The 14150-nt window shown below is 41.2% G+C and overlaps 1 protein-coding gene across 2 annotated transcripts in view; it reads right to left on the bottom strand.

Annotated features, from left to right (window-relative positions):
• Positions 1-4892: 4892 nt before the first annotated feature.
• LOC139387157 (beta-chimaerin-like) overlaps positions 4893-14150 on the bottom strand; it is a 45846-nt gene continuing 36588 nt past the window's right edge. The window contains exons 9-13 of one of the 2 annotated variants that reach the window (XM_071133202.1): positions 9095-9268; positions 8160-8237; positions 7791-7928; positions 7502-7607; positions 4893-7385 (exon numbers count right to left, since the gene is read on the bottom strand). In XM_071133202.1, the coding sequence (XP_070989303.1) occupies positions 7214-7385; positions 7502-7607; positions 7791-7928; positions 8160-8237; positions 9095-9268 (668 nt within the window). In that variant the 3' untranslated portion in view covers positions 4893-7213. The remainder of the gene's footprint in view (positions 7386-7501; positions 7608-7790; positions 7929-8159; positions 8238-9094; positions 9269-14150) is intronic. The other variant, XM_071133210.1, reaches the window with a different exon arrangement.

Below are 14150 nucleotides of genomic sequence, written 5' to 3'. Positions count from 1 at the left end.
TATTTAGACTTCTAGGTGTATTTATACTTCTAGGTGTATTTAGACTTCTAGGTGTATTTAGACTTCTAGGTGTATTTAGACTTTTAGGTGTATTTAGACTTTTAGGTGTATTTAGAATTCTAGGTGTATTTATACTTCTAGGTGTATTTAGACTTCTAGATGTATTTAGACTTCTAGGTGTATTTAGACTTTTAGACTTCTAGGTGTATTTATACTTCTAGGTGTATTTAGACTTTTAGACTTCTAGGTGTATTTATACTTCTAGGTGTATTTATACTTCTAGGTGTATTTAGACTTCTAGGTGTATTTAGACTTCTAGGTGTATTTAGACTTCTAGGTGTATTTAGACTTCTAGATGTATTTAGACTTCTAGATGTATTTAGACTTCTAGGTGTATTTAGACTTCTAGGTGTATTTAGACTTTTAGACTTTTAGATGTATTTAGACTTTTAGACTTCTAGGTGTATTTAGACTTTTAGACTTCTAGGTGTATTTAGACTTTTAGACTTCTAGGTGTATTTATACTTCTAGGTGTATTTAGACTTTTAGACTTCTAGGTGTATTTATACTTCTAGGTGTATTTATACTTCTAGGTGTATTTAGACTTCTAGGTGTATTTAGACTTCTAGGTGTATTTAGACTTCTAGGTGTATTTAGACTTCTAGATGTATTTATACTTCTAGGTGTATTTAGACTTCTAGGTGTATTTAGACTTTTAGACTTTTAGATGTATTTAGACTTTTAGATGTATTTAGACTTTTAGACTTCTAGATGTATTTAGACTTCTAGATGTATTTAGACTTCTAGGTGTATTTAGACTTCTAGGTGTATTTAGACTTCTAGGTGTATTTAGACTTCTAGGTGTATTTAGACTTTTAGACTTTTAGATGTATTTAGACTTTTAGATGTATTTAGACTTTTAGACTTCTAGATGTATTTAGACTTCTAGGTGTATTTAGACTTTTAGATGTATTTAGACTTTTAGACTTTTAGATGTATTTAGACTTTTAGATGTATTTAGACTTTTAGACTTCTAGATGTATTTAGACTTCTAGGTGTATTTAGACTTTTAGATGTATTTAGACTTTTAGACTTCTAGGTGTATTTAGACTTCTAGGTGTATTTAGACTTTTAGATGTATTTAGACTTCTATATGTATTTAGACTTTTAGACTTCTAGGTGTATTTAGACTTTTAGATGTATTTAGACTTCCATCCTAATATGTATATATTTCTTAATTCCATTCTTTTACTTTTTAGATGTGTGTATTGTTTTGGATTGTTAGATATTACTGTTGGAACTAGGAACATATCCATTTTGCTATACCCGCAATAACATTTGCTAAATATGTATGTGTGACAAATAACATTTTATTTTATTTGAGATCTATTTAGACTTTTAGATGTATTTAGCTTTCTTCACCATATCTGTTATTAAGTGAAAATAAAACACAAAGTAAACCAAATAACATATTTACACATTTATTTACAATATTGTAGATGTTTTTTCTTCATATACATCTCTGAAGTAAACTTTTAGCAGACTGGTAACAATGATGACAGAAGGCATAGTCCATTCAAAACAGATATTTTGAGATCGTGACTAAATAGTAAATATATTATCCACAATAAATATGTTACAAAGGTGTATTAACGTCATATGTAACTCCTGAGTGAGTGTGTGTGTGTGTGTGTGTACGTGCATTGCAGTACAAAATAGATGTTTATTTTTATTTTTTACATTTAATGTATTATGTGATGTAAACAACTAAATGTAATCTTACAATCTCCTGAACACTAGCTAATGTACATGCTGGCATATCCTTCATTCACATCCTCTGTAACAGTTCATTACTGCAGTGGTTCCCAACCAGTGGTACTAAGACCCCTGGGTGTACCTGGTCTATCCACAGGGGTACTTGAGAAGACTCATGAGACCATAGGTTTACTGGTAAAATACACATGAGCGGGTACTCTAGGCAGAGCAAAATTCAGTTGCTGGTACAGTAACCAAAAAATGGTTAGGAACCACTGCATTAGTGCATACTAGACCTTAGGTAGCCTAGTACAGTATGAACAGAATCAGATTAATCCAACATGATCTAAATAAAGTTTGGTTGTAAGTGAGTCCTTCATATCAAACCACCTCAAGTCCTTCATATCAAACCACCTCAAGTCCATAATCTCAAACCACCTCAAGTCCTTCATATCAAACCACCTCTTGTCCTTCAAATCAAACCACCTCTTGTCCTTCATATCAAACCACCTCAAGTCCTTCATATCAAACCACCTCAAGCCCTTCATATCAAACCACCTCAAGTCCTTCATATCAAACCACCTCAAGTCCTTCATATCAAACCACCTCAAGTCCGTCATATCAAACCACCTCAAGTCCTTCATATCAAACCACCTCAAGTCCGTCATATCAAACCACCTCAAGTCCGTCATATCAAACCACCTCAAGTCCTTCATATCAAACCACCTCAAGTCCGTCATATCAAACCACCTCAAGTCCTTCATATCAAACCACCTCATGTCCTTCATATCAAACCACCTCAAGTCCGTCATATCAAACCACCTCAAGTCCTTCATATCAAACCACCTCAAGTCCTTCATATCAAACCACCTCAAGTCCTTCATATCAAACCACCTCAAGTCCTTCATATCAAACCACCTCAAGTCCTTCATATCAAACCACCTCAAGTCCTTCATATTAAACCACCTCAAGTCCTTCATATCAAACCACCTCAAGTCCTTCATATCAAACCACCTCAAGTCCTTCATATCAAACCACCTCAAGTCCTTCATATCAAACCATCTCAAGTCCATATCAAACCACCTCATGTCCTTCATATCAAACCACCTCAAGTCCGTCATATCAAACCACCTCAAGTCCTTCATATCAAGAAAACAAACACACAAAAATCTATTCAAACAAATGACAAAATAAGTAATTGGCCCTGGTTGGATATATTTGTAACATTAGATACCATGTGCTTTAGGCTGTGTGTGTATGAAATATGAAAACATACTTGAAAATCGATATTGTAGGAGACCTTAACCCACACCTAGTGAAGTGGGATGGTGCCCGTGAGCCCATTTGAGAGGCGTGTACACATGAGAGAGACTTGGTATAGAGAAGTGTGGGGACACTCTCCTGAAGGAAGGTGGTAATATTGTAACCTTAACCCAGAACTCCTGGCATTAAGGTCTTGGCTTGACAGTTACCGGACCCTGGTTTGAGTCCCGGACGGAGCTACTTCCCGAATTCACTATAAAATGATTCTGAAATCATTCTTTACAATTATTTGATACTTCATAACTATTCCGTATCCATGCTTCATTGGCCTAAACATATTATGAATTAGGTGTATACCTAATATATTAACCTGGTGATAGGCGCAATTGATGAACATTATGAAAGTTATATCTTTAAAAAATGCCTCAAAATATATTCATATTTCATCATCAATGCTCCATGCTCCATAACAGGTTGCGGTCTGGCAGGTATAATGATCATGATGTAGCCTGGACTACTTAGCAACAGCAACACTTCCACTGAAGTTGTTATTGTCAGGTATGGTCCCCCGTACTCTTCTGTTCTCCTTAAAACGACCAGAACGTGAAACTTTGAGATTCCGTCTACAGGTTTTCTCATTGAACATTGGCTCAAACTCTGCATCGTCAAAGGCTTCGGCATCTGGGAAGGTTTCCTTTCCCTTTGAGTCCGGGGTAGATTTGGAGGAGATAGGAGACATCTTCTCCCCAGAAGGTTGGGTCTCACCAGATTCTTGGGTTGTTGGAATACTCTTCCTTGTCACAAATGCTCTCCACCAAGGGTATCTCACAGGCGCTGCCATATCTGGACCATTAAGTTTCACCTGCAAGATACATTAGTGTATGTCAATATAGACAAACTGGTATTGAGAAAAAATTATCAATCATGCCATAAAAATTCTATCAATAATAGAAAATATAGGAAGTCATGTTCATATAGCTGTCATGTAAACATGCTATACGTTTGTGATCAGCCATGATGGATAATATGTCATACACCTGCCATCAACTCACCTGTATGTTTTCAGCCCTCTGGTGTCTCCTTTAGTATCTCCAAGGGGGTTCAACGTGAGGTTAGTCCTCGGCTGAGGACAACATGACCCGCACACAGACCTTCTAAAACCGTGTAGATTCCAAGTTGTTTACAGCTGCATCCACTTGGAAGACTCAATCTACAACATCCAATCAAGGCTAGAATCTACACGAAGGCCAATGTTTTAAGTAGAAAAACGACTGTAAATAACTGACTTCTGATGTATTCCTTGTCACTGAGAGGCAACAAATGTTACAGGTATCGGAATACAGCTGTCTATATCGCCTACAAACAAAACCCCACCCATGCACACCTGATTGGTGCACGTAAAACTGGGAGAGAAGTTACCTCCCTGGAAGCCTGCAGGAAGAATACCTGACCTGACAGCCAGAGTAACACAGTATCTGAGAACTAGACACACAGAAGAAACAATACATGCAAAGTCCTCCACACCCTTACATTTAGAAACAGGGTGACTAATCGTGTCTGAGTCCCAAATTGGCACCCTATTCCCCACATAGGGCACTACTGTTGACCACAGTCCTATGGTACCGGTTCAAAAGTAGTGCACTATATAGGGAATAGGGTGCCATTTGAGACACATTCCATGTGTGTACCCTCAGGTACAGGGCGTCCACCATTGTTGCTCTCTTCAGCACCAGCGCTATTGAGCCATCGTTGTCCTATTGAAGGTGTGGTAGAGTACGTGTGTGTTGTCGTTGCATTGCACCATGACGCAGACATTGCTTTGAGCAATTGAATTGTAGCCTATCCTAAACGTACACATAAAAGATGGAGCAAAATGTCATTTTACATCCTTTTAATAAATCAGCATTTGATAAATTACAATCTTAATTGCACCCATCACAAAAATACTTTTAATAAAATGGATTCGTAGAAAGGATTTCAATTATTATCAATAATGGAAAACGGAGATGGTGTAAACTCTGTCGCCGTGACGTTGTTTGGAGAAGGCGAACTCCACATCACCTATAGCTGCTCCAGGCAGTTTTATAGTCTGAACATTTACACTTCATGTTTCCTGACTTTAGTATGTGTCAAATAGTGGCAGAACACTACGAGGTCTAGTCCTTACCCATACTAGATGTTTGGCAGTCTACGAGTAGCTATTACTGAACAAAAATATAAACGCAACATGTAGTGTTGGTTTCATGAGCTGAAATAAGATCCCAAATGTTCCATACACACAAAAAGCTTATTTCTCTAAAATGTTGTGCACACATTTATTTACATCCCTGTGAGTATTTTTCCTTAGTCAGGATAATCCAACCACCAGACAGGTGTGGCATATCAAGAAGCTGGTTAAACAGCATGATCATTACACAGGTGCACCTTGTGCTGGGGATTATAAAAGTTCACTCTAAAATGTACAGTTTTGTCACAACACAATGCCACAGATATCTCAAGTTTTGAGGGAGCGTGCAATTGGCAAGCTGACTGCAGGAATGTCCACCAGAGAATTGAATGTTCATTTCTCTACCATAAGCAGGCATATTTTTAGAGAATTTGGCAGTATGTCCAACTGACCTCACAACCACGTGTAACCACGTCATCCCAGGACCTCCACATCCGGCTTCTTTACCTGCGGGATTGTCTGAGACCAGCCACCCGGACAGCTGATAGAACTGAGGAGTCTTTCTGTCTGTAATAAAGCCCTTGTGTGGGGAAAAAAACGAATTCTGATTGGGCAGGGGAGCACCCATGGGTAGGCCTGGGAGGACATAGGCCCACCCAGTCTTATGAAATCCATAGATAAGGGCCTAATTCAGTTATTGCGACTGATTTCCTTATTTGCACTGTAACTCAGTAAATTCTGTTGAAATTGTTGTATGCTGCGTTAATATTTTTGTTCAGTGTGTGAATATGTATATACATATATTACCCCATGGTATTCCACTAAAGTATGAATATTAATATATATATTATATTAATTAATTTAAAAGAATGAGAAGTTCGATTCAAAAGTTCTGTAAACATTTAGGCTCACACACATTTCACCCAAACCATATACTACTATAACTCGGTATATTTTTATAGTACCAGCAAACAGTTGCAGATGGAACTTCAACAGTGCCACTCAAACTGGGTTTCTAAGCATTTCCTTACAAGTTTAACCTGCTCTGTTTACCAATTCCTTTAGGGTTTTGTTGTATTTTGACAATGGAACACATCGCAGATCCTTGACAACCTATCAGTTTCAGGGTGAAAAAAAGCACGATGCTGAAAACATAAAGAAATCTTCACAAAATAAATTGATCAGCACAGTGCTTCATACATAGACCATCCATCCATATCTCACCCTACAGGATCACACAGTTACTGAGTCATGAGACTCATTGACCAAGAAGCACACAACGAACACACTTGAGCAGACAATCACTATACAGACAGACATCAACCAAGAAGAATGTGTTAGTGTGATGATGCTAGATTTATGGAAACATGTTTTTATTGTCACAGACACCGGAAAACGGGCAGTGAAATGTGTTGTTTTACAGGGTCAGCCATGGTAGTACAGCGACCCTGGAGCAAATTAGGGTTAAGTGCCTTGCTCAAAGGCACATTGACTGATTTTGAACCTTGTCGGCTCGGGTATTCAAACCAGCAACCTTCGTTTACTGGCCCAACACTTACCGCTAGGCTACTTGACGCCATGAAAGGTGTGTGGAAATGTTGGAATCAATGGCTTTTTCTAAAATGGCACCCTACTCACTATATAGTGTACACTACTGTTAACCAGAGCCCTATGGGGCCTGTTCAGAAGTAATGAAAATAGGGTGCCATTTGGGACGTATCCAGTACCTTGTCCCTCTTAAGGAGAATATGTCAGGATGTGACAACCTTTGACCTTACTGTAACAAGACATGATGTCTGACTGACGTACCACAGACTCAACTTCAACACTCATGCTTATGGGAGAGAAGTAATGGAAGCTAAAATCTGACCACAATAGAAACATTTGGGAATTTTGACACTTCATATAATGACAGACATGATGGCTTGAGATTCCTCTGGTATGGAATAAATCAAACATCCTATTCCTGCCCAGCAACAGACAGGGCTCCAGCCCATCCTGCCCAGCAACAGACAGGGCTCCAGTCCTTCAAAACAAGACGTCTTCATGCTCTATCAGGAGCTGTATGATGAGTTTCTGATGCCTCATGTCGTTCAGAGTGGCCAGGGCGTTCTGTTCAGGCGGCTGCATTAACGTCGGACCAAACACAATCCCCAGGTTCTCAGAATTCATGAAATTGTCCTTTTCAAACATGGTGACCCTGTGAGAAAGATGATTATTATATTAGTCAGAAAGGTGAGAAACAACATATGTGTATGTAAGACTACATCACTGATTCAACCCCATGAAGATCAGATGCAGTGTGTGTTTCATCACTTCTTGAGATGCATCATCAGGTAGCGTAGGGTCTCGTAGTGGGCTGGCGGGAGCTGCAGCAGTCCCTCGTGGATGGCCTCCAGTCTGGTGTCTGGGTTGGGGATTTCTACCAGGAGGAAGTACTACTGTTAGTTACATTCACCTGATAAATAGCCGTGCCACAGACCTGAACATTTTCCTTAGCTCCCCAAGCTAGTGCCTAGCCTTTAGCTCAGTACACAGTCAGTCATTGCGCTGGAGACCCAAGGTGCATTGAGCTAATTGTGGGAATAAGTATGGGAGTACGTACTTGCAGCTTGTATGAATTTGGAGTACACGTGGAATGTGATGACTGGAATGGGCAGGTCTCTCAGATAGAGCTTCAGAGCTCCAGCGATGATGTTGATGTCGTTGTACACATTGGCACTGATGTCTGCCTTCTCGCCATCTGCAGAGATGACACACCAGGCACATTATGTACCGACCAGACTGCAGTATATTCACTACAATTACCACAATGCAACATAATTGCCCTTTACACCTCACATAACGACATCCGGCAGTCTGATACGGCTTTCCTGTGCTCATGTGCTTTTCATTTGAACCTATGGACTTTCATGTCTCATAACCTTAAACCAGACCTAAGCCCGGAGGCAAAGGAAATTAAGTTAACACAAACCTCGGTCAAAGGCGAGCCTCACGTCCTCAATGTGTTCTGAGAAGCCAGACACTCTGTAGAGGCCCTCAGACTGTAGACCTGCAAGCAGCAACACAGAGAGTCGATTTTCTCTACTCTCTATACCCTCTTTCACCCCATGCAGTCTCTACTAAATAAACTCAACAAGCTCTTTGGATCAACAAAATTATTCAACAAGGATGGCCTTTATTTCAACCAATGGAGCCTCGAGGCAGATTACAGTACTTTGGGGAAATGACATATTTTGATTAAAATGTTGATTAAGTCTATTATATATACTGTATTTTAGAAATAACACATCCAGTTGAAATAACCCTTTTGAGAGTAGTTCAACACAGTTCAAATGGACAATTTTCTTTCACTAAATGTAGCAATCTCTACCTGGAACAGCATAAAGAGGACTGGCCACCTCTCAGAGCCTGGTTCCTTCCTAGGTTCCTGCCTTTTTAGGGAGTATTTCCTAGCCACCGTGCTTCTACACCTGCATTGCTTGCTGTTTGGGGTTTTATGCTGGGTTTCTGTATAAGCACTTTGACATCTGCTGATGTAAAAATGGATTTATAAATACATTTGATTGATTGAATTTGATGCTAATTTAAAAGATTGGTTTACACAGCACTTCATTTAGGTAGTCTCCTTAACCCCGGTCCAAGAGAGCCAATACATTTTAGTAATTTAGCAGATGCTTTTATCCAGAGCAACTTACAGTTGTGGGTGCATACATTAAAGTACAGGTCCCCCGTGGGAATCGAACCCACAACCCTGGCGTTGCTAGTGCCATTCTCTACCAACTGAGCCACACAAGACCATATCACAGACATCCATTTTCACCTTGAAATTTGAATATTCTTTCAGTTTAGCTAACAACATGCAGGGTGCACCTGGCTTAAATGTCACAGAAACATTCTAAACGGTACCTCGTAGTTCTATCTCCTTGATACACATGTCCACCACCATGGGCCGTGTGGTGTTGTGGGCCTTGACCAGGGTAGTGAGGTCACAGCTGAACACCTTCTTAATCCTGTGCAGGTCTGGCTGACAGTCGCTGGGCACCAGCTTGGAACACTGCTTGTGTACGTTCAGCCCACAGTCTGGAAACCACAGGTCAGAGAGGTGGTCAGTCAGTGTTAAAATACACACACACACAGAAAGGATTTATTCCAATCTTATAATCTGACATGATTATGGTCGACTTCTTCTAAAACAACATGTAACACATTACAGAGGGGTTAGAGATAACAAGTAGTACAGTGATTATCCCAATCTCAGAGAGAAAGCCCAGCCAGCTACGGTAAGACCAGGCTGCTTCAATATGCCATGGTGGGCCACGTCACAGCAGAGGGTCTTGGACAGCTGGGGGTGAGAGAGCAGAGCACCACCTCTCTGTGTGGCATCACTGTCCCAGTCTGGCCTGCACGCACACACACACCGTGACGAAGAGAGCAAGCTGCCTCTCAGGGAGATGCCACAGGAATGTAACCTAGGTTGAGGTTTCTCTGACTCAATAAGAACATCCAGCTAAATCATTCATCACTGATAGTTGCGTTGTTACTACCAAGAAATACCCAGCATTATTGCTGGTCCGCTGACTGGGGTTCCTTATTCTCAGATACAGACAGATTAAAAATAGAGAAAAAAAACAGAGAGAGACTGTCAGACAGAAAAAGATGGAGAAAGAGATGGACAGACAAAGAGATAGGGAGGAAGAAGACAAGCTAAGCATGCCAGATAAGAAGGAAGAGAGAGGAAACACAGAGAGAGCGAGAGAGTTGGGGATAGGGAGGAAGAGAGAGAGAACAGAGAGAGAGATGGGAATAGGGAGGAAGAGAAAGAGAACAGAGAGAAGAGAGATGACAGGGAGAAAGAGAGACAATGAGGATAGAAAGCCAGTCATCAGTTGTGTATCTCTGTGTGTTAGAGGACTGCTTCAGATACAACTGGAAGTACTAAAGAAGTCTCTTCTGATTCCCATAGGGCACAGGGCTGTCTGATGACACCAGTGTTTGCCTGGGGCTTATAAGCATGGCTAATATCTGAACAACAAACCATCTGTCTACAGAGAAAAACAGCCACGTTAGTCCTCCTTTCAACACATCCATGTCAGGATTGTATCCAGGCCATAATAGAACCCTGTGTCTATCGCAGAGAGTTTAGGGACTTTCCAAACCTACTTGTCTACTGGTCAACTAGCCTCAATTGTGCCAAAGTCTTGCTAAGTTGTAAATGTTTGTAATGTATTTATATTGTGTGTCTGAACCCTATACTTCACTGCACCAGTGAAGAGAGAGAGAGAGAGAGCCTAGTGGTTAGAGCGTTGGGCCATTAACCGAAAGGTTGCTGGAACGAATCCTTGAGCTGACAAGGTAAATAAATCTGTCGTTCTGCCCCTGAACAAGGCAGTTAATCCACTGTTCCCCAGTAGGCCGTCATTGTAAATAAGAAATTGTTCTAAACTGGCTTGCCTCGTTAAATAAAATAATACAGTCTGATCTGTTTTTCAGCCAACAAACATTTCAACAAGTTCACTAGGATACAACATTATTGATCAGTAGAATTGTTAGGTGGTGTTCATAAATACTAGGGTTGCAAAGGGTGGTTCATTTACTGGAAACTTTCAAGTTATCACAAGACATCTAGTGGTGCTTTTGGGGTATTTCAGATAATTACAGATACCTGTGATAATCTCTGGCCCTCTGTGTGTTCTTATTACCTGTAAAAAATATATAAAACACATTTCTATTTTACCTTTATTTAACTAGGCAAGTCAGTTAAGACTTATTTTGTTCTGCCTTGTTCAGGGGCAGAACAACAGATTTGTACCTTGTCAGCTCGGGGATTTGAACTTGCAACCTTTCGGTTACTAGTCCAATGCTCTAACCACTAGGCTAAAAAAAGTGTTAAATAAATCAAAATATATTTTGTATTTTATTTGAGATTATTCAAAGTTTCCACCCTTTGCCTTGATGACTCTTGGCATTCTCTCAACCTGCTTCATGAGGAATGCTTTTCCAACAGTCTTGAAGGAGTTTCCACATGTGCTAAGCACTTGTTTCCTTCACTCTGCGGTCCAACTCATTCCAAACCATCTCAATTGGGTTGAGATCGGGTGATTGTGGAGGCCAGATCATCTGATGCAGCACTTCATCACTCTCCTTCTTGGTCAAATAGCCCTTACACAGCCTGTAGGTGTGTTTTGGGTCGTTGTCCTGTTGAAAGACAAATGATAGTTCCACTAAGCGCAAACCAGCTGGGATGGAGTATCGCTGCAGAATGCTGTGGTAGCCACGCTGGTTAAGTGTGCCTTGAATTCTAAATAAATCACAGACAGTGTCACCAGAAAAACACTCCCACACCTCCTCCTCCATGCTTCATGGTGGGAACCACACATGCGGAGATCATCAGTTTACCTACTCTGCATCTCACAAAGACAAAATCTCAAATTTGGACACGTCAGACCAGAGGACAGATTTCCACCAGTCTATTGTCCATTGCTTATGTTTCTTGGCCCAAACAAGTCTCTTATTATTATTGGTGTCCTTTAGTAGTGGATACTTTGCAGCAATTCAGCCTGATTCACGCAGTCTCTTCTGAACAGTTGATGTTGAGATGTGTCTGTCTGTTAATTGAACTCTGTGAAGCATTTATTTGGGCTGCAATCTGAGGTGCAGTTAACTCTAATGCACTTATCCTCTGCAGCAGAGGTAACTCTGGGTCTTCCTTTCCTGTGGCGGTCCTCATGAGAGCCAGTTTCATCATAGTGCTTGATGGTTTTTGTGACTGCACTTGAAGAAACTTTCAAAGTTCTTAAAATGTTCCTGATTGACTGACCTTAAATTAATGGACTATCTTTTCTCTGCTTATATGAGCTGTTCTCCCCATAATATGGACTTGGTCTTTTACCAAATAGGGCTATGTTCTGCATACCACCCATTCCTTGTCACAGCAGATTGGCTCAAATGCATTAAAGAAATTCACACCTGTTAATTGAAATGCATTCAAGGTGACTACCTCATGAAGCTGGTTGAAAGAATGCCAAGTGTGTGCAAAACTGTCATCAAGGCAAAGGGTGGCAACTTTGAAGAATCTCAAATACCTTCAGATGTGTTTAGCACTTTTTTGGTTACTACATGATTCCATGTGTGTTATTTCATAGTTTTGATGTCTTCACTATTATTCTACAGTGTAGAAAATAGTAAAAAGAAAGAAAACTGGTGGCAGTTGTGACAAAAGTTAATAGTAAATAGTGTCACAGTTCATTGAAAATAATGCCATTGTTGATTAGATGCTTTTTGCATTATTATGCTGTTCTCTCTTCAACCATATGGTCTATCTACTAGAAACTCATGGACAATATGGTAACTTACTTTGCAACCCTAAATATTACATCATTTTATCTGGCAGGAAGTGCCAAGGACAGCTACAGTACATGTGTCCCTTTTCACTCAATTTAACTTCAGGATTGGAATGATATGAACAGTATTGTGATATTTTCCCCATGTACTGAAGCACTGAAATGGGTTAAAACCACTCCTTAAAAAGGATCTCCATTACAAAGCGATCAAGAAAGCATGACAGCACGGCCAGGCAGCACGGCCAGGCAGCACGGCCAGGCAGCACGGCCAGGCAGCACGGCCAGGCAGCACGGCCAGGCAGGATTGTTTTGATCTCGCAGACTGGGATATGTTCCGGGTAGCCTCAGAGTAATATCGACAAATACGCTGATTCGAGTGAATTTATAAGAAAGTGTATAGGAGATGTATCTACTGTGACTATTAAAACCTACCCTAACCAGAAACTGTGGATAGACGGCGGCATTCGCGCAAAACTGAAAGCGCAAATCACCACATTTAACCATGGAAAAGTGACTGGGAATATGGCCAAATACAAACAGTGTAGTTATTCCCTCCGCAAGGCAATCAAACAAGCACCTCAGGGACACCAACGTCTTGCTTCCGGACAAACTAAAACACCTTCTTTGACCGCTTTGAGGGTAATACAGTGCCACAGACACGGCCTGCTACCAAGGACTGTGGGCTCTCCTTCTCCGTGGCCGACGTGAGTAAGGCATTCAAAAGTTAACCATCGCAAGGCTGCCAGCCCAGACGGCATCCCTAGCCGCGTCCTCAGAGCATGTGCAGACCAGCTGGCGTGTTAACGGACATATTCCATCTCTCCTTATCCCAGTCTGCTGTCCCCACATGATTCAATATGGCCACCGTTGTTCCAGTACCCAAGAAAACAAAGGTAACTGAACTAAATGACTATTGCCCCATAGCACTCACTTGTCATCATGAAGTGCTTTGCGAGACTAGTCAAGGATCATATCACCTCCACCTTAGCTGTCACCCTAGACCCACTTCAAATTTTCTTACCGCCCAAATAGGTCCACAGACGATGCAATCGCCATCACACTGCCCTATCCCATCTGGACAAGAGGATTACCTATGTAAGAATGCTGTTCATTGACTACAGCTCAGCATTCAACACCATAGTACCCTCCAAGCTCATCATTAAGCTTGAGGCCCTGGGTCTCAACCCCCACCCTGTGTAATTGGGTCCTGGACATCCTGATGGGCCGCCCCCAGGTGGTGAAGGTAGGAAATAACCACCAACCATCTCCACTTCACTGATCGTCAACAATGGGGCCCCACAAGGGTGCGTGCTCAGCCCCCTCCTGTACTCCCTGTTCACCCATGACTGCGTGGCCATGCACACCTCCAACTCAATCATCAAGTTTGCAGACCACACAACAGTAGTAGGCTTGATTATCAACAATGACGAGACAGCCTACAAGGAGGAGATGAGGGCACTCGGAGTGTGGTGTCAGGAAAACAACCTCTTACTCAAAGTCAACAAAACAAAGAAGATGATCGTGGACTTCAGGAAACAGCAGCGGGAGCACCCCCCTATCCACATCAATGGGACAGCAGTGGAGAAGGTGGAAAGTTACGTTCCTCGGTGTACACATCACAG

The sequence above is a fragment of the Oncorhynchus clarkii genome, chromosome 3 (assembly GCF_045791955.1).
Source record: "Oncorhynchus clarkii lewisi isolate Uvic-CL-2024 chromosome 3, UVic_Ocla_1.0, whole genome shotgun sequence".
Lineage (NCBI taxonomy): Eukaryota > Metazoa > Chordata > Actinopteri > Salmoniformes > Salmonidae > Oncorhynchus > Oncorhynchus clarkii.
Note: the sequence above shows the minus strand (reverse complement) of the source record. Positions and strands in the feature narration are given on the sequence as shown.